This window comes from Astatotilapia calliptera, chromosome 3 (assembly GCF_900246225.1).
Source record: "Astatotilapia calliptera chromosome 3, fAstCal1.2, whole genome shotgun sequence".
Lineage (NCBI taxonomy): Eukaryota > Metazoa > Chordata > Actinopteri > Cichliformes > Cichlidae > Astatotilapia > Astatotilapia calliptera.
This window is the reverse complement of record NC_039304.1, coordinates 47,674,003-47,693,489: the sequence shown is the minus strand read 5'-3', so window position 1 is coordinate 47,693,489 and position 19,487 is coordinate 47,674,003. Positions and strand designations below refer to the sequence as shown.

At 41.1% G+C, this 19,487-nt stretch overlaps 1 protein-coding gene across 1 annotated transcript; it reads left to right on the top strand.

Annotated features, from left to right (window-relative positions):
• Positions 1 to 949: 949 nt before the first annotated feature.
• On the top strand, positions 950 to 19,239 carry LOC113019603 (zinc finger protein 226-like). The gene is made up of 4 exons (XM_026163378.1): positions 950 to 1,146; positions 16,743 to 16,834; positions 17,282 to 18,492; positions 18,830 to 19,239. Exons 2-4 carry the CDS (start codon positions 16,817 to 16,819, stop codon positions 19,029 to 19,031), a joined length of 1,431 nt encoding a protein of 476 aa, XP_026019163.1. The 5' UTR covers positions 950 to 1,146; positions 16,743 to 16,816; the 3' UTR covers positions 19,032 to 19,239.
• The last annotated feature ends 248 nt before the right edge of the window (positions 19,240 to 19,487 follow it).

Sequence of the window (19,487 nt, the reverse complement as noted above, 5' to 3'; positions counted from 1 at the left end):
GACACCACACAAGAGAGGAGCGGAGGACGACACATGGTCACAGAGACTGACACAAAATGTTTGCCCCGCCAAGTAGGACCTGAACCACTCAAGTGCCCACCCAGTGCTCCAAATGACAGAGTAAAATGCATGATCCACAGTATCAAATGCAACTGTCAAATCTAAAAGTACAAGAACAACACAGTCCCCAGCATCAGTGGCTAAAAATATGTCATTAAAACTTGTAAAATGGCTGATTCAGTGCTATGAAAGGGTTTAAAACCAAATTGGAAAACGTGTAAAACATTTTGCTTTTTCAGGAAGGTCATTCATTGACTGTCAACTCTCTTTTCAAGAATTTTGGAAAGAAAAGGTAGTTAGAAGAAAGGCCTGTAATTTGCAAGAATCGTAAGATCAAGAACAGGTTTTTTTTAAACAGGTGTTTGACTACAGTGTGTAAAAAATTTTGGGGGCTACATCTGACAATGTGGATGACAAAAATGACAAAAATGGATTGAAACTGAAAAATGGTTTGAAACCGAAAAAAAATGGATTGAAACCGAAAAATGGATTGAGACCGAAAAAAAAAATTGTAAACGAAAACAAAAAAATTACAGTTTCAATTAATTGTTTATTCACTATCAATTGTTTTTTCGGTTTCAATACAAGAGCAGTACATTTATTTCAGTTACAATATTTTTTTTCGGTTTCGCTTCAAGGTGGCATCGTTCTGATTCCATATTGTCCTCCCCACGATGACGTTTTCATCGAGGCCAAGGAAAAGAGTTTAGGAAAAGGAGATTGGCGCTACTTTTGAAATAACACTCCACTGGGTTACGTTGTGCAGCTGAGTCACGTGACCGCACAGCAACAAATCACAGCGGAGTCAGATAAAGGGGGCGGAGCAAAGTGTGTATGCAGGAGAGGAGTCGAGCAGAGAGAGCTGCTTTTTTATGAAACGGTTGTAAAGTAGTAAACTTACAGGAACATATACCACTACCAACGTTTGGATCGATATCTGCATCGATCTGCACACCCTTGTCTCCTGGATCGTAGCTGAGATCAGCGTGAACCACGTGGGTCTCTGCTCCCTGATCTGTTTCCTGTTTTTGGAAAGTGTTCCAGCTTCATCACGGAGTTTCTCTCGGTTTGTGGGCTCGTCTAAAGGTAAGCATCGAGCTAACTTTAATGTGGGTTCAGTTTATGCTGAGTTTAGCTCTGTTGAGAATAATAGATTGCTTGGTAGACATTGGAGTTAGACAGACTGTAGAGTTTGTGATTGCTTGCAACATCATAATATGGCGGTTGCTGGGGGGAAAGAATACATAAAGAAAAATAGTCTTGGAATATGAACAAAAGGATGGGGTGCAGGGCAGGAGAACAACCAACCCCCACCCCAGGACCTGAAGCCACAGGTACAAGCCTGGGGGAGCGCAACTCCAGGGTGAGAGTAGTGGAAGCTTGCTGAGAAGGAGGCCAAAGGGCTTTGGAGCGTGATGTCACAGGGGTGGGCGTGGAAAGGATTTTGGCCTGACGCGCCACTTTCTGGGCCAAAGCTCAAATATGGGCTCAAAATGTGATCATAAATATTTTGTACTTGTAAATCAGGATTTGTATTTGTATGTGTATGTGTTTACGACTGTGCGTAACCCCCCCCCCCCCCCCCCCCCCCCCCCCCTAATATTGGTATGATCTGAGCTCAGGCACTAAGCAGGACGGGGCAGCTACTGCCTGCGAGTTAGTGAATGGTAAATTGCCTGTATTTAGAGAAACTGTGATATTCTGGATTAGGCTCTTTGAAAAGATCGGACGTGGATAGGTGCCTTTATTGAACAGCAGGACATCACACACTAACTTGTTGTTTTCTTAGCGTGCAAAAATCTACCCTTTTTGTTGTTATATATTGGTCAACCAAGAACTAGCCCTGTAACAGGCACTTCTGTATTTTACCACTGGGGGGCAACAATTCACTCTATTACAAAACTGTTTTTGTTCATCTGTTTATTTTTTTATGAGCTTTGTTTGATTTGTTGAGTATCTGAGGCTGAGACCGCAAAAACATGATTGTTGGCCTGTATTTATATAGTGCTTTACTAGTCCCTTAGGACCCCAAAGCGCTTTACATATCCAGTCATCCACCCATTCACACACTGGTGATGGCAAGCTACATTGTAGCCACAGCCACCCTGGGGCGCACTGACAGAGGCGAGGCTGCCGACACTGGCCCTCTGACTACCACCAGTAGGCAACGGGTGAAGTGTCTTGCCCAAGGACACAATGACCGAGACTGTCCAAGCCGGGGCTCGAACCAGCAACCTTCCGATTACAAGGCGAACTCCAAAGTCTTGAGCCACGATCGCCCCGCAGTGATGATGTGATGGGATTTCCGGCTCTTTCAGCTCGGCTCACTAAAAAGAGTCTGCTCTTTCGGCTCCAAACCGGCTCTTCAGGTTGTTTTGTTGCTTTAATTAATTTATTATTAACAATAATATAAATTTATGCACAAAAGGAATTACTAATGTAAAAAAAGAAGTGGTTTTATTTATATATGTTTATATATAAATATATGCGGTGGCCCCTAGAGACAAAACACGTACAAACTCCAAAACACATTTCTAACGTTAACTGAACTTTCAAAACCGCTACCTAGATCACTTAAATGACACAATTGAAAGCATGTGTGTATTGTTTGTGTATTTATACACAAGCACTCATATATATTCAAATAATTTAAAAAAAAGTTCATTTACCTGTTACTACCACACACCAAATCCGGTCGTTGGTACTTGCTGGCTTGTGTAGCCACTAGGTAACAAAAGCTCAACACTGCGCCCGAGCATCCTGGAGCACTTCTGTTGTCTTTTGTACGTGTTTTGGAGTTTTTACGTGCTTTGTCTCTAGGGGCCACTGTAAATATACTTTTATTTATTCACTCCACACAAAATGTAATAAATAAATAATATAATACAAAAAACCAACTATTTACATTTCAACTTTTAACTATTTAAATTTTCAGCTTTTTTCCTTTTAAACAAATTTAAAGTGAAACAACACAAAACACTGCAAACCACAACACAATTAAATATAAATTAAAATATGCTGTTGGAGAAATGGAGCTAGGCAGACAGAGGAGAACTGAAGATTGACCAGGTACCAAAGTAAATCATTCATACTGTATAAAAAATGTAAATATGACGGTGTATCACGAAAGATTGATATGAGTTTCATTGATATGAAACTGATCACTTGACCAATATTACGTTACTTGCTCTTCAAGTTAATCAACAAATGGCGAAATGAAAAGCCGAACAACAACAATGCTGTTTCTTTAGAGAGTCTTAGCTTATGTGTGTTTATTTCATATTTTCAGTTGTTTCCCTCCACGGCTAAATAAATCGGTTTCAGTAATGCACTGATATACAAGAATGGACATAAGGAGCTTCTTTCAAAGAAAAAACTCAGGTAGATGTTATTTTATATATTATGCTTTGTATGTTGTTCAGTATATCTATGCAAAACAAGAGGACTTTCAATACACAGCAGTATATTCACAGTTGAAACCAGATATTTACATACACTTTATGGAAAACACAAGAACATTTTTTTTACTGTACAACATCAATTTAGAGTAAACTTGTTTTGTTTTAGATAAATAAATATTGAAATATCTTTTGAATTAGTTAAATGTCAGAATAAAGAGAGACAGAGCTGTCTATTTTTTATCACTTTCATCAAATTTAGGAGTACATATACACTAAGTTTATTGTTAATTAATAAAAAAAACTCCAGACGATTCCATTCTGCGCTGAAGAAGCTTCTGATAGGTTAGTAGAGTCCATGTGAGTAAATTGGTGGAACAGCTGTGGATGCATATAAGGCAAAACACAGAGCCTGTTTCTTTGAAATGGAAAATTAAGAGATGTCAACCAAAACACCAGGAAAAGGATTGTGGAGCTCCATAAGTGTGGCTCAAGTGTGGCTTTGAATACAATTTGGTGCCATTTAAAATTAAGAAATACAGATAGTTTCTCTATTTACTCTTAAAGTTAACAAATATGTTTTTTATATTTATCAATCTAAAAAAATAAACATTTACCGTATTTCCCGGACTATAAAAGCGCACCTGAATATTAGCCGCACAAGCTAAAATCAGGGGAAAATCCTGTTTTGTACATACATTAGCCGCACCTGACTAAAAGCCGCAGGTGTTTCAATGTTGACTTATCATATGTAAGAGAATATGCACAAAGCGAAATGTCAGGAAAGAGATGGCTGTTTGGAGACACACCTCTTTTATTAATATTTTGAAAAACAAGTTATGGGTACATATTTGCATAACTTTTTAGGTATATGTGCAAGTAGCAGTAATTACAAGTACGAAACATGTACTGTGCTTCATGAATGAGTAACAAATGTAGTACATAACAATAACCTACAGCACACCAGAAAAATAGATTCGGACTACCTTTTAGGCTCAGGTGCAGTGACACGGCTTTAACAAGAAGAAAAGTCAGTCATTCACCACCATATTCCTGCGCACTAAAACCACCAAAGTCCTCTCCTCCAGTGTCAGATACGAACAGGCTCAGGATGGCTACGTCATCCACTCTCAGCTTCTTTCCTTCGTTGTCACTTTGAAAACCAAAGAAATCCTCGTTGTCAGTGTCGGAGTCGAACACCCTCAGAAAGGCCGTGGTGTCCTCCTCTCCATCATGCAGCAGTCCAGCCCTTCGACATCCGTTGGTGATCATGGATGTTTTCACACTTTTCCACGCTGTCAGATTCCACCGGTGGAATTGAGCATAACTTGCTTTTCGCAAGTTTATCGCCGCTCATCATCCACGACTCCCGCTGAACGCGTAGCGTTAATTTGAAGTTTGTTTTTCGTGCTACTTGTACAGCACGGCCAGCCTGGCGGATGGACACGTGACCAACATACCACTCTTGAACCCCGATACTGTGTGTCTGATCACATGCCCTTCCGCCAGGCAACGTAGTGCCGTACAACAGCGGAACAAACAAAACAAATTGTCTTACGATATGATAAAAATCATGGACAATCCATAGAAAAGCCGCACCTGACTAAAAGCCGCAGGGTTCAAAGCTTGTGCAAAAAGTAGCGGCTTATAGCCCGACAATTACGGTAGTCTGATTTGATGTGTATCTTTACCAAGTGTATCTGTTTTGATCTGAAGAGTATGTAAATATCTGGTTTCAACTGTATATTTGATGATTGTCAGCACAAAGAGGGAGAGAGAGGAGAATGAGGACAGAACAGTAAGGGAACAAGAGCAGGTGAGAAACACATGTTAGTCAAATGGTTGTTTATCAAAATCCGTATCATAGGTACTTGTGTATCTCGTACCTAGTGTTTCTTTTCAGGTTTGTTATTTTTCAAGTTATATATTTATTAAGTTATGCAGGCTTATGAAGGCTAAATAATTACATAAACTTTTCTGAATCTAAATAGTGTACTTTTGGTAGAATTAAAAAAATAAGTGTAGTGCGGGTCTATGATGATTTTTAGTGCTACTATCATCTAGTTCTGATTCTGGTTTTGTCTTGGTTAAGTCCTAAGTAGTCCTGATTTTGAACTGTTGTAGTCCTGTTTTAATTCCGGATCAGTTCTGGGTCTGGTTGAATTGGGGTTTAGTCCTCGTGTCTTGATGCAGCCCCAACTTTGTTCTGCCTTGCTGCTTAATTAAAATACTAGTTTAAGGTGTCTTGCATATGTGATATATATTTTTTCCTATATGAATTCATTCCTTTTTGAACAAAATTCATAATAAAGCCTATTAATCTTTCAGTCATTTCTACCCTCACTTAAATTCCTTTTGCTGCTCAGCTCTCACACAGTGGCTCAGTTATGCTCCAATTAATCTTTCAGTAATGTCTACCACCCCCCCCCCCCCCAAAAAAAAAAAAAAGAAGAAAAAAAAGAATCCCACATCCATCCTTTAGGGCTAAGCCCCGGGTGTTTCAGATGTCTGCTTCCGCCTCTGGTGTGGACTATGAAGTAGGGCAGTGGAGTAAAGACCCAGAGTACTTACCGCCACTGTCCTACCCCGATATCTTCACGTATCTTGTTAACCCTGACCCTAACCCTCACGTTCGGATTTCAGAGTGCCCTACGTGTAACGTTGGTAACCAGTCTGGATTTGTTTGATTCATTTCATAGGCAGGCTTCCCTACAGTTGTGCGAAAGAGTTAGCAAATCGTTACATAGCAGGTATGTCTCCACAGTCACTCAATTCTATGTTTGTTTGCAATTTCTATAACCTCCAAGAACCCCAACGATAATATTATTAAGCTATAAAGAGTGATATGAACATACAGAACTTGCCGGAGTTAAAATGTCTGGAGCACACCAACAGATATCTGGAGATGGAAGAAAACTGGATATCAAGCCGTCGCATGGCTGCTATCCAGGCTAGACGCCTTCGTTTTGTAAGGTCCGCCATATAAGATAAGATAAGATAAGATAACCTTTATTAGTCCCACACGTGGGAAATTTGTTTTGTCACAGCAGGAAGTGGACAGTGCAAAAGTTATGAGGCAAAAATTAGGATACAATAAGAATAAATACAGTACACAACTGTACAGAATAGAATAAAATAAAATACTATATACAGTAGAATAAAATAAAATAAATATACAATAAGATAAAAATAGAATACAAATACAAATGCTATATACAACTGAGTAAAAGTACAACGATGACAGAAAGGATTATTGCACTTAGTATTATTGCATATGTATGGATGTGTGTGTTTGATCAGTTAAAGTCTTTGTTGTGGAGCCTGACAGCAGTGGGGAGGAAAGACCTGCGAAATCTCTCCGTCCCACATCGTGGGTGCCGCAGTCTCCCACTGAAGGAGCTGCTCAGTGCTGTCACAGTCTGCTGCATGGGGTGGGAGATGTTGTCCAACAGTGATGACAGCTTAGCCACCATTCTCCTGTCACTCACCACCTCCACTGGGTCCAGAGGGCATCCTAGAACAGAGCTGGCCCTTCGGATCACCCTGTTCAGTCTCTTCCTGTCCCCAGCAGAGATGCTGCCGCCCAAGCAGACCACACCATAAAAGATAGCACAAGCCACAACAGAGTCATAGAAGGTCTTCAGGAGTGGGCCCTCCACTCCAAACGACCTGAGTCTCCGCAGCAGGTACAGCCTGCTCTGCCCTTTCCTGTAGAGGGCGTCTGAGTTATGAGTCCAGTCCAGTCTATTGTTCAGATGAACACCAAGGTACCTGTAGCTGTCCACAGCCTCAATGTCCATACCTTGGATGTTCAGTGGTTGCAGTGGAGAATGCTTGTGCCTGCGGAAGTCTACCACCAGTTCCTTGGTTTTACTGGCGTTGATCTGGAGGTAGTTCAGCTGGCACCAGTCCACAAAGTCTTGGGTCAGACCTCTGTACTCCTTGTCGTCCCCATCAGTGATGAGGCCGACTATTGCAGAGTCATCAGAGAACTTCTGCAGGAAGCACTGGATGGAATTGTGGGAGAAGTCTGCAGTGTAGATGGTGAAGAGGAACGGAGCCAGAACCGTTCCCTGTGGGGCCCCCGTACTGCAGACGACCCTGTCCGACACACAGCCCTGAGTCCTCACATACTGTGGTCGGTCGGTGAGGTAGTCCAGGATCCAGGAAGTGAGGTGATGGTCCACTCCAGAGTTCACCAGCTTGTCCTTTAGAACCGAGGGAAGAATGGTGTTGAAGGCACTGGAGAAATCAAAGAACATGATTCTCACAGTGCTTCCAGCGGTCTCCAGGTGAGCGAGGGAACGATCTAGGAGGTGAATGACGGCATCATCCGCTCCAATGCCAGGCTGGTAGGCAAACTGAAGTGGGTCCAGTGATGAGCTTATTAGGCGCCGAAGCTGAGCCAGGACCAACCGCTCTAGGGTCTTCATCAGGTGGGATGTCAGAGCCACCGGCCTGTAGCTGTTGAGGTCCTTGGGGCGTGAAGTCTTTGGCACTGGTACAACACAGGAGGTTTTCCAGAGCTGTGGGACTCTTCCCAACCTCAGGCTCAGGTTGAAGAGGTGCTCCATCACCCCACACAGTTGGTCCGCGCAGGACCTGACGACCCTCAAGCTGATGCCATCTGGACCCGCTGCCTTCTTGCCATTAATCCTCCTCAGTTCCCTCCTAACCTGACTCAGTTCATTTGCCCATCTCACATCCCTCCCAGCTCCCTCATGATGCTTCCAGGTTGGGAAAGAATAAAAAAGACAAACCCTTTTTAAGCTTATTCCACAGCCGGCAACACGGCAAGTACGAACCATGGCTGTTGTGTGTGCCTTCGCTCCTTTTTCGCTTGTGCTTTGTTTGGACCCGGAAAATGGCGCATCAGGCCAAAATACTTTCCACGCCCACGCCCGTGACATCACGCTCCAAAGCCCTATGGCGGTGACAACTCTTCCACAGTAGCAGGTAGGATTTTTCTTTTTTTGTTGACGGCTAGTTTTACCTTTCCATACGGATGGTCTGTTTATGTTTTGATCAAGAGCCTTTTTTGGGCAGCTGAAGAGGAGAAGTCCATCTTATGGCCAACCTCTGACTGTTTCTTGGTCATATTACCCAGCAAAACCCAGTATCCAAGTTCATCTGTAACAGTCCTTGTGCCACAGATCCGCACTGTTGCTTCTACATTAAACAGAAGAGCAGCGACATGGCTGCAGGTCTCCGCAACTCCGGCCATACAGGTGCAGTGGACGGCTTCAACCTTCCCTGTGATGCTCACAATGACCCATGGTCACAGGTCATTAATCAATGTATAAAACTAAAATAAAATGTATTTTTAGTGACACAGGATAAAAGAATGGAAGTAAGATGTATAATTAGAATTATTTATAATAAATATGAACAAATTATTGCAATTTCTTTAACTGTAGTAGTGCCATTTGTGGGAGCATTTCAAGTTTCCATATATTAATACAACCGTTATAGCCCAAATTTTAATAATCTGTATGCATATGTATCCATTAGGTCCATAGTAACTACATAAATTGGAAAACTTGTAGTGCAATAAACTACAAAAAAATTTAAAATCTGTTTGATTTGTTTTTTTTACATATCTTTTTAGTTAAAATACAATTAAGAGGTGTATCTCTCGAAATTGTAAATAGAAAAGTTTCCAACCACAAGAAATTTATTTTGAGTGTATTTATAATTTTATTTTTGAGATACACTAATTTTTATATACTACAGGAAAAATGGAAATAAATAGTTTATTTTGATGCATTATAATATTTACAACAGTGTAATTTAAGTTCTAAGCATCCCAGAAACAATACGGAAAAGCACAAAGTCAAACATCATCATCATCATCATTTATTTATATAGCACTTTAAAAACACACCTAGTAGACCAAAGTGTTGTACAATACTAATATGCACATGACTTTTATGAACATCAACATAGGCTTATAAGGCCCACAAAAATGACGTCACTTCCGGTTTCGGGCAGGTAATGGCGGACATGCAATAATTTGCACTGATGTATATGCCAACGTAAGAAGTGTTATGAACATCGGCAAAGCGTGTTTCTGGAATATTATCTTTTTGTTGCTGCAAGTGCTTCTTATGCAAATTTTTCTAAAGCTATACAGGGAGTGCAGAATTATTAGGCAAATGAGTATTTTGTCCACATCATGCTCTTCATGCATGTTGTCTTACTCCAAGCTGTATAGGCTCGAAAGCCTACTACCAATTAAGCATATTAGGTGATGTGCATCTCTGTAATGAGAAGGGGTGTGGTCTAATGACATCAACACCCTATATCAGGTGTGCATAATTATTAGGCAACGTCCTTTCCTTTGGCAAAATGGGTCAAAAGAAGGACTTGAAAGGCTCAGAAAAGTCAAAAATAGTGAGATATCTTGCAGAGGGATGCAGCAGTCTCAAAATTGCAAAGCTTCTGAAGCGTGATCATCGAACAATCAAGCGGTTCATTCAAAATAGTCAACAGGGTCGCAAGAAGCGTGTGGAAAAACCAAGGCGCAAAATAACTGCCCATGAACTGAGAAAAGTCAAGCGTGCAGCCGCCAAGATGCCACTTGCCACCAGTTTGGCCATATTGCAGAGCTGCAACATCACTGGAGTGCCCAAAAGCACAAGGTGTGCAATACTCAGAGACATGGCCAAGGTAAGAAAGGCTGAAAGACGACCACCACTGAACAACACACACAAGCTGAAACGTCAAGACTGGGCCAAGAAATATCTCAAGACTTATTTTTCTAAGGTTTTATGGACTGATGAAATGAGAGTGAGTCTTGATGGGCCAGATGGATGGGCCCGTGGCTGGATTGGTAAAGGGCAGAGAGCTCCAGTCCGACTCAGACGCCAGCAAGGTGGAGGTGGAGTACTGGTTTGGGCTGGTATCATCAAAGATGAGCTTGTGGGGCCTTTTCGGGTTGAGGATGGAGTCAAGCTCAACTCCCAGTCCTACTGCCAGTTTCTGGAAGACACCTTCTTCAAGCAGTGGTACAGGAAGAAGTCTGCATCCTTCAAGAAAAACACGATTTTCATGCAGGACAATGCTCCATCACACGCGTCCAAGTACTCCACAGTGTGGCTGGCAAGAAAGGAAGAAAAACTAATGACATGGCCTCCTTGTTCACCTGATCTGAACCCCATTGAGAACCTGTGGTCCATCATCAAATGTGAGATTTACAAGGAGGGAAAACGGTACACCTCTCTGAACAGTGTCTGGGAGGCTGTGGTTGCTGCTGCACGCAATGTTGATGGTGAACAGATCAAAACACTGACAGAATCCATGGATGGCAGGCTTTTGAGTGTCCTTGCAAAGAAAGGTGGCTATATTGGTCGCTGATTTGTTTTTGTTTTGTTTTTGAATGTCAGAAATGTATATTTGTGAATGTGGAGATGTTATATTGGTTTCACTGGTTAAAAAAAAAATTGAAATGGGTATATATTTGTTTTTTGTTAAGTTGCCTAATAATTATGCACAGTAATAGTCACCTGCACACACAGATATCCCCCTAAAATAGCTAAAACTAAAAACTACTTCTAAAAACATTCAGCTTTGATATTAATGAGTTTTTTGGGTTCATTGAGAACATGGTGGTTGTTCAATAATAATATTATTCCTCAAAAATACAACTTTCCTAATAATTCTGCACTCCCTGTATGTGGAAGGAAACCGTGACCTAGGACAAGCTAATGGCATAAGATGTAAGTACAACTCCTCCGGTTTCACATGCCAAAAAAATAATTTTTGGTTCCAGTTCTACAGGGATTTAAAAATAGTTAGGTAAAACGGAGTGCCTTCTCCGACCGGTTGTAAAGGGTTAATTATATATTTTATGTAATAATTTATAAAATTTGGGTTAAAAACAATAGAAGACAAATGGCACTAGACACTTTTCTATTGTCCACACGATAGTGCTGGGCGATATGACGATATCTAACGACTTGTGCGCGCTGACTCCACTGACAAGGTACGAAAAAATGTCACGCTACGTCAATAGCAGTAGGTCTTCAGGGATTCTACGTCACGGCTGTATTTCATGCGGGTCCACATTTCCAACGCAATCAGTCTCTATACAGTCTCTGCTATTTTGAGCTACTTTTAAGCATCTTTCTTGTAGTCGTCGTTACAACACAGTGTGTTTGTTTTGATTCATTTCCCCGGAAGATGGCGCAGCGTTCCCAGCGTTCCGTGATGTCAACTCCAAAGCCCTATAGAGAGAGTAGTGGAAGCCTACTGCGAAGGGTGCGAAAGGGCTACATTTTCTTTCTTGTTCAATTATTTCCATCATGCTTTGACTGCGGCTGTAACCAGACCTATTCCAGCAGGATTTGTAAAAAGCGTTTTGCCAGACACACAAAGCCGGACAACTTTTGTTCTGAGTCTAAGAAGTCTAAGAGAGAAAACGATCGGACTTCTCGTGTGGCTAGGTGCTGTTGAGGTTCACTTTCTCTTGACTTCACCGATTCTTTTGATATCCCAGCTGGAGAAGAAGGGTCAGATGAGGCTGAAGTATGTTTCTTGTGTGGTTCTGAGAAGTACTTCTCATACACACACCTTTATAGGCTGTATTCCAATTCAGGGTCTGCAGCCTTGGAGGATGCGGGCCATGCGGGAATCATCCTCAAAGACCGAAAGTGAGATGCTTGTGTAATGGGACGGTCTGGCCTCCATGGCGCTGCTCAGGTTGCCTAGCAACCATGTCACTAACCGCTGAAACGTTTCATACAGCATTGTTTGAAATGGAAGAGAAACAGTTTTTGTTCATCTGTTTATTTTTTTATGAGCTTTGTTTGATTTGTTGAGTATCTGAGGCTGAGACCGCGGGACTGTAAAAACATGATTGTTGGGCTTCATTTCTGTACTGAACAGTCATTTTAAGATTAGCTAGTAAATAACAATTAGCTAATGTTGTTCATGAGACTAAAGTCATTTCATGTTGGTGATGTAAATATTATACTGCCAATATTACAGTTATTATTATATTAATCATTATTAGTTATTACAGCATTGAACTTGAACTCTGTGTCAAATACTGAGCTTCAGTAAAGATTCAAGTTGCATTTATTTATGTCCTATCACCTTAAATCTTCACTCAAAGACAAGTATCTTTGACAGTGTATTAGGGCTGCCACAAACGATTATTTTGATAGTCGACTAGTCACAGATTATTTTTGCGATTAGTCAACTAATCAGATCATCATCCATTGAACGTAAAACATACAGCTTATTGCACCAGCAGCATCTGCTCTTATATAATTATCATTAGCTTACAGCTTTAAGTGTTTAAGGTATGTGCTAACTAAAAATAAAGACAAAATGATAGTTTATTAAATTTTAATGAAATTTGCAGATTGTTTCAGTGAAGTTTAATAAACTCCTTGCTATCTAAAATATAACAGGACACCGGAGTAAATTCTCCAGCATCTCACACTTCTGATGATCAGCTGTCTGCTTGAAGTTTATTCAGCTGTGTAAGAACTATAACTTTAATCTCAGCCAAACCGATTTACTCAGGAACAAATAAAACACTGAAAAAAGCCAAACAATAACATTTTTAAGTAATCTAAGTGACTCATATATCATGTTTAACCTGAGTAGCGAAAGACGGCGGTGGGTTTGAAAACGATTTGCCGGGAGTCCAGTGCTCTCATGGCTCTAGCGAGCCTTGCCCCCGTCTAGCTGTCGAGCTAGTGGTTAACAGACGTCTCCGAAAACGTCGGAGCGCTTTTGAAAATATGTGGTGTCTTGATAAACTGAGCAGATATTTGAGGTTTACACAGCTACATTCTTGCCTGAAAACATGTTAAATGTTTATTTTGTGACCCAGAAAGAATAATAAGAGTAATATTAAAGCTAACTAGCTGCCGCCATTGTTGGAAACTGAGCTGGGCTCAGTGTTGCCAACTCCTCAGTAAGGAAAATCGCTATTGGTTGTCCAAAAAAGTCATTAGAAGTCGCTAAATGATGTCATCGCCTAATTTGCATAATTGGTCATGCTAATCTAATTGTAACCTATGTTGTTGGAGAGAGAAATAACATCATGGAAGAGACATAAAGTGAGTAAAAACGTCCTAAATGCAGTTAGTTTATTTAGAACTACAAATTAAATTTCTTTTAGCAATTATTGTTTTTTTTAATGTCACAATTCCAACCCTGCTCCTTTGCCCGGGCTTGGACCGGCAAAAGTGACCCGAAATAGACACTCTGGTGGAGTTACTTTGTGTGTGTGTTTATAAGTAGTTTTAAACCTTGTGATTCACAAAACAGCATAAGAGTAAAAGAAGAACTGACTGCGTTACAGCACCCGCTGCTTGTTGAGAGTAGCGCTTTCACGTCTTTTTTTAAGGGGTCTGAAAACTCGCTAAATATAGCGACCAAGTCGCTAAGTTGGCAACACTGGCTGGGCTGCGCTATGAATTCTGACTGGGACGGAGCTACTTCTTCTTCGGGGTTTAACGGCAGCTGGCATCCTTGTACATGCAGTGCTGCCATCTTCTGTTTCAGTCCGTTATTACACTCTTAAATCCTGCTACTTATTCCTGCGTCTTTTGGGATCTTACAAAGCTTCAAACGACGCGTCGACTATTAAATCAGTCGTCGACGATTTTGATAGTCGACGTAATCGTGACTAGTCAACTAATCGTGGCAGCCCTACAGTGTATATATAGATGTATCGGAATCGGAATCGTGTTTATTGGCCAAGTATATGTGCAGACACATACAGGGAATTTGGTTCCAGTAGATGGTGGCTCTCAAGTACAGCAATGTAACACACACACACACACACACACACACACACACACACACACACACACACGTGTCTATATATACACATTACACATACATACACAAAGCTGTGTAAACCAACTATAAATAACGAACCTAAACTTATATACATAAAATACAGAAATGAATGAGGTGGAATGAATACTACAAAATGTACATAAGGTGCAGTTGCAGTCTGGCAGTGGGAGCAGTGTGGCAGGTCAACTGTTAAGAAGGGAGATGGCGAGGGGAAAGAAACTGTTCCTGTGTCGGGTGGTCCTGGTCTGCAGGCTTCTGTACCGTCTGCCAGAGGGCAGCAGATCAAAAAGTCTGTGTGCAGGGTGTGAGGGGTCTGTGATGATTTTCCCTGCCCGTTTCCTGGTTCTTGAGAGGTACAGATCCTGGATGGAGGGCAGGGGGGTGCCGATGATCCTTTCTGCTGCCCGTACAGTCCGCTGCAGTCTGCTCCTGTCCTGTTTAGTGGCTGCTCCATACCAGACTGTGATGGAGGAGCACAGGACAGACTCAATGACCGCAGTGTAGAACTGGATCAGCAGCTCCTGTGGAAGACTGTATCATATATAAGATACAAATATTGTTATTTCATTTTGTTGGCATTACTAAATTTGGCTCAGTTCTTACATATATTTGTAACAATATATGTAGATTAATGTTGTTCGTGTGTAATTTACATTGAGTAGGCTAACCACGTTATTACATTAATGCATGTAAGGTGAACTAGCAAACACCGTCATAGTTACATGGCTTTCTTCTTGTCTGATGGCAGATACTCCCTTCACCCTGGCCAAAAAGGCTAAAATGACCAAAGAAAAAATGGAAAACGGCTAAACATGAGAGGTTTTTGGACCAAGTTTGTGTTTTTTCCATTGTTTAAGCATTGCTTCCAGCCAAGAGTGATACCATATATGCCCTATGGCTGCAGAAAAGGCTAACATTGTTATCTTTTTACAAAAAAAACAGCTGAACATGAGAGGGTTTTGGACCAATTTTGTGTTCTCCATTCTTTAAGCACCAGTTTGAGTACCGTTTAAGCACTGTCACCGTTTCAGAAGTACCAGTTTGGTACTGGTATCGGATAGGGCTGCACGATTTTGCATGAAATGAGAATCACGATTTTTTTCCCTTAGAATTGAGATCACGATTCTCTCACGATAAATATTTATTGCACTTATTAACTGCACATCAACTTCATAACAGTTGAGACTGAACATAAAAACAATAAATAAACATAAAAACAACAAATGTCTCACATTTGTTGTTGCTGCAAAATGTTGTACTGCTTGAAATTCCGTCTCCACCGTTGCTCGACACTGCGTGTATAGAGCAGGTAGTGCAACAATAGAAAAATAGTTGCGGGACAGCACTGTGTAGCGTTTGTCTAGGGTGTTGATCATTTCCCTAAATCCCTCGTTTTGCACAGTGTTGATGGGAGCCATATCTTTGGTCAGGTGATAAGTAATGGCCTCTGTAATTTCTTTGTGCCTGCGGGAGTTCGACGGGTATAGGGAAGTGCTGTATAAGGTTCCCGTTATTGATGTTTGGGTGGTTGACCGGGATGGATTTTCTCCTGTCACTTTCTCGTCTTCCCTGACGTGCTCTCCGTTGTTTTTTCCCTACTAATTTTAGCATCACACGGCACAGCTTCTGTATCACGTGGTATAAGGCTCCGCCCTTGTCATTTGTTGAGCAGGAAGAGTGAGCGCTTGTTTTCATGCAGATTACGTCCCGGATCAAAATGCGGTACAATCGTCGTCTTTTTTTTTTCTTTTTTCTTTAAATCGTTGTCATTTGGAAATGAGATCGCACAAAAGTATGAATCAAGATCGCGATTTTCTAATGATTAATCATGCAGCCCTAGTATCGGATAAAACCTTAACGATACCCATCCCTACATACAACCACCCTTTACCTTCCCATATGGAAAAGAAATAGTAAAAAATTATATGATTTACTCATGAAAATGGCCACTTTCTCATTACTTTCATATATTGTTTTAGTAAGTATCCAAAACATAGAAGTTTCATTATATAATTTTCAAGGGGTCTTATATCTGTTTTCACTCTTGTATGCTTTTCATACAAGTTTCACACAAGACGGATACAAACTTTATAAGATTTATATATATCCTTTCCATGTGGGTTGTCTGGGTGGAGTAGGTGGAATCTAATGAGGTGCTTCAGGTGGTACTGCTACCATTGAGTGTGAGCCGGACTTGTGGATCTATAGAAGTCCATATATACAGGGTGTAGCATCCACTGGGTAAAGGTAGTGATATGCAGGGGGGTCAGTGGCTTTTTCCCCTTTCAGGTTCTTGTGACAACTGATGACTTTCTTGTTGTAGCTGCTTCTCAGTTTCCACATTGAAGTTTCATAGGTATTGTTGTCACTGAGGAGTTTAGTCATGTTTATTTGCTCTGCTTTTTTTTTAATTTTTATCAGGGATAAAATACATATACTTTTTGTGTCCCAGCTGAGTAACAGGAGAAGAGTCTGGTGGAGCAACAGAGGAACAATTTCAGCCATTTGGACTCAGCTCAGCCACTACAGAGGAAAAAATGACTTCAACACAGAAGGTGAGAAAAATATCACAGTTACACTGTTATTGAAACTGCACAGCTTGTTGGTTTTTAAAAACATGTTAACAGCAGCTTTATCTTTTCCATCCCGGGCTCCTCCATATATACACAGAATCTACATTCACAAACAAAAAACTCAGATGTTACAAGAAGATACAAACATAATTTTTATCGGCACACATTGAAACAACAATATCAAAAATTGAACTCAATTTTTTATGAGTAAAATATTTTCTCCACTTATCAATATTTCTTCAATATGTATTTTTCATTACGACTGTCATTGTAGCACATCATTGAAATGTGATACTATGACCAGAAGGTGGTGGAAACACACCTACAATGTGTTTGTTGACATGTTTGATTCCGCTAATAGACGGAGTTACAGTTTGTTCCACGACTGCATTTCACTCACTGCCTCTGTTTGTATCTCTGTCACTGCAGGACCAACATGGAGCGAGAAGTCAGCGCTCTCAGGAGGCCGACAAACCTCACAGAAGAAAGGGAGAGAAAACCTGCAGCTGTGATGAGTGTGGGAAGGATTTTACCCGGGGTCGAGATTTAAAAAGACACCAACTCATCCACAGTGGATTTAAACCTTACAGCTGCGACTTGTGTGGAAAGTCTTTTACCCAGGCTGGAAGCTTAAAAACACACCAACTCATCCACAGTGGATTTAAACCTTACAGCTGCGACTTGTGTGGAAAGTCTTTTACCCGGGCTGGACACTTAAAAACACACCAACTCATCCACAGTGGAGTTAAAGCGTACAGCTGTGACTTGTGTGGAAAGTCTTTTACAGAGTCTGGACACTTAAAAACACACCAACTCATCCACAGTGGATTTAAACCTTACAGCTGCGACTTGTGTGGAAAGTCTTTTACCCTGGCTGGAAGCTTAAAAAAACACCAACTCATCCACAGTGGAGTTAAACCTTACAGCTGCGACATCTGTGGAAAGTCTTTTACCCAGGCTGGAAGCTTAAAAACACACCAAATCATCCACAGTGGATTTAAACCTTACGGCTGCGACTTGTGTGGAAAGTCTTTCACCCGGGCTGGACACTTAAAAACACACCAACTCATCCACAGTGGATTTAAACCTTACAGCTGCGACTTGTGTGGAAAGTCTTTTACCCGGGCTGTACACTTAAAAACACACCAACTCATCCACAGTGGAGTTAAAGCATACAGCTGTGACTTGTGTGGAAAGTCTTTTACAGAGTCTGGACACTTAAAAACACACCAACTCATCCACAGTGGATTTAAACCTTACAGCTGCGACTTGTGTGGAAAGTCTTTTACCCAGGCTGGAAGCTTAAAAAAACACCAACTCATCCACAGTGGAGTTAAACCTTACAGCTGCGACTTGTGTGGAAAGTCTTTTACCCAGGCTGGAAGCTTAAAAACACACCAAATCATCCACAGTGGATTTAAACCTTACGGCTGCGACTTGTGTGGAAAGTCTTTCACCCGGGCTGGACACTTAAAAACACACCAACTCATCCACAGTGGATTTAAACCTTACAGCTGTGATGACTGCGGGAAGGATTTTACCCGGGGTCGAGATTTAAGAAGACACCAACTCGTCCACAGTGGAGTTAAACCTTACAGCTGTGACTTGTGTGGAAAGTCTTTTACCCAGGCTGGAAACTTAAAAAGACACCAACTGGTGCACAGTGGATTTAAACCTTACAGCTGCGACTTGTGTGGAAAGTCTTTTACCCAGGGTCGAGATTTAAGAAGACACCAACTCGTCCACAATGGAGTTAAACCTTACAGCTGTGAGTTGTGTGGAAAGTCTTTTACGTATCGTGTGGGCTCAAAAAAAACACCAACTCATCCACATTGTAGTTAAAGCACACTACTGTGAGTTGTGTGGTAAAGCTTTTGCTCAAAGTCGAAACTTACAGAACTATCTAGTTACCCACTTTGGAATTAAGGCGTACAGCTGCAACTTTTGTGGAAAAAGTTTCAATGAAAAACACTACCGAAATATTCACCTACGGATTCACACTGGAAATGGTGTTTACTGCTGTGATCAGTGTGGGAAACTGTTTCCAACAGATGCACAGTTACAACAACACATGTTTAGCCACACTGAGGAGAGACCTTATAAATGTGACCTGTGTGAGAAGACTTTTAAATCTCCACATCAGCTGAAAAAACACCAACAGATCCACACCAGAAAGTAACTCTACAAGTGCAGTTACTGTGAGGATGTATTTACCTTTTTATCCTGTATTTTTAACCTGATTGTTTGGAACAAGTCTGATCAGTAAACTTATGGAGTTATACTGAATGAACTGTTTGGGAAAATGAAGACTCATTTTCTCTCAGTAAGCTGAGTGTTATAATGTAAACAGTAAAAGTAATTGGACGTTGGCAGAGATGCTCTTTATTTCAGGCGACATTCAGGATAAAAATAAACAAAGCAGAGCAACATAGATGGATCCAGTTCTCAGCCCTGTCGTCGCTGTGGTGGTGGGAAAGAGTTTCTTTGTAAGCTTTGTGGAAAAGCTTCCAATCATCAACTGGACCTAAATCCACATCAACGCAGCCACACTGGAGACAAATGAACTACTGCAATGAATGTGGGAGAGGCTTCCACACACCAAGTACATTAAAAATACATGAACTCTTTCACAGTG

What these genes read in the sequence shown, in the direction of transcription:
- LOC113019603 (XM_026163378.1), top strand. An exon ending in TTTACCCAGGCTGGAAACTT is followed by an intron (nt 18,493 to 18,829) that starts AAAAAGACACCA and finishes AAAACACTACCG; the next exon opens with AAATATTCACCTACGGATTC.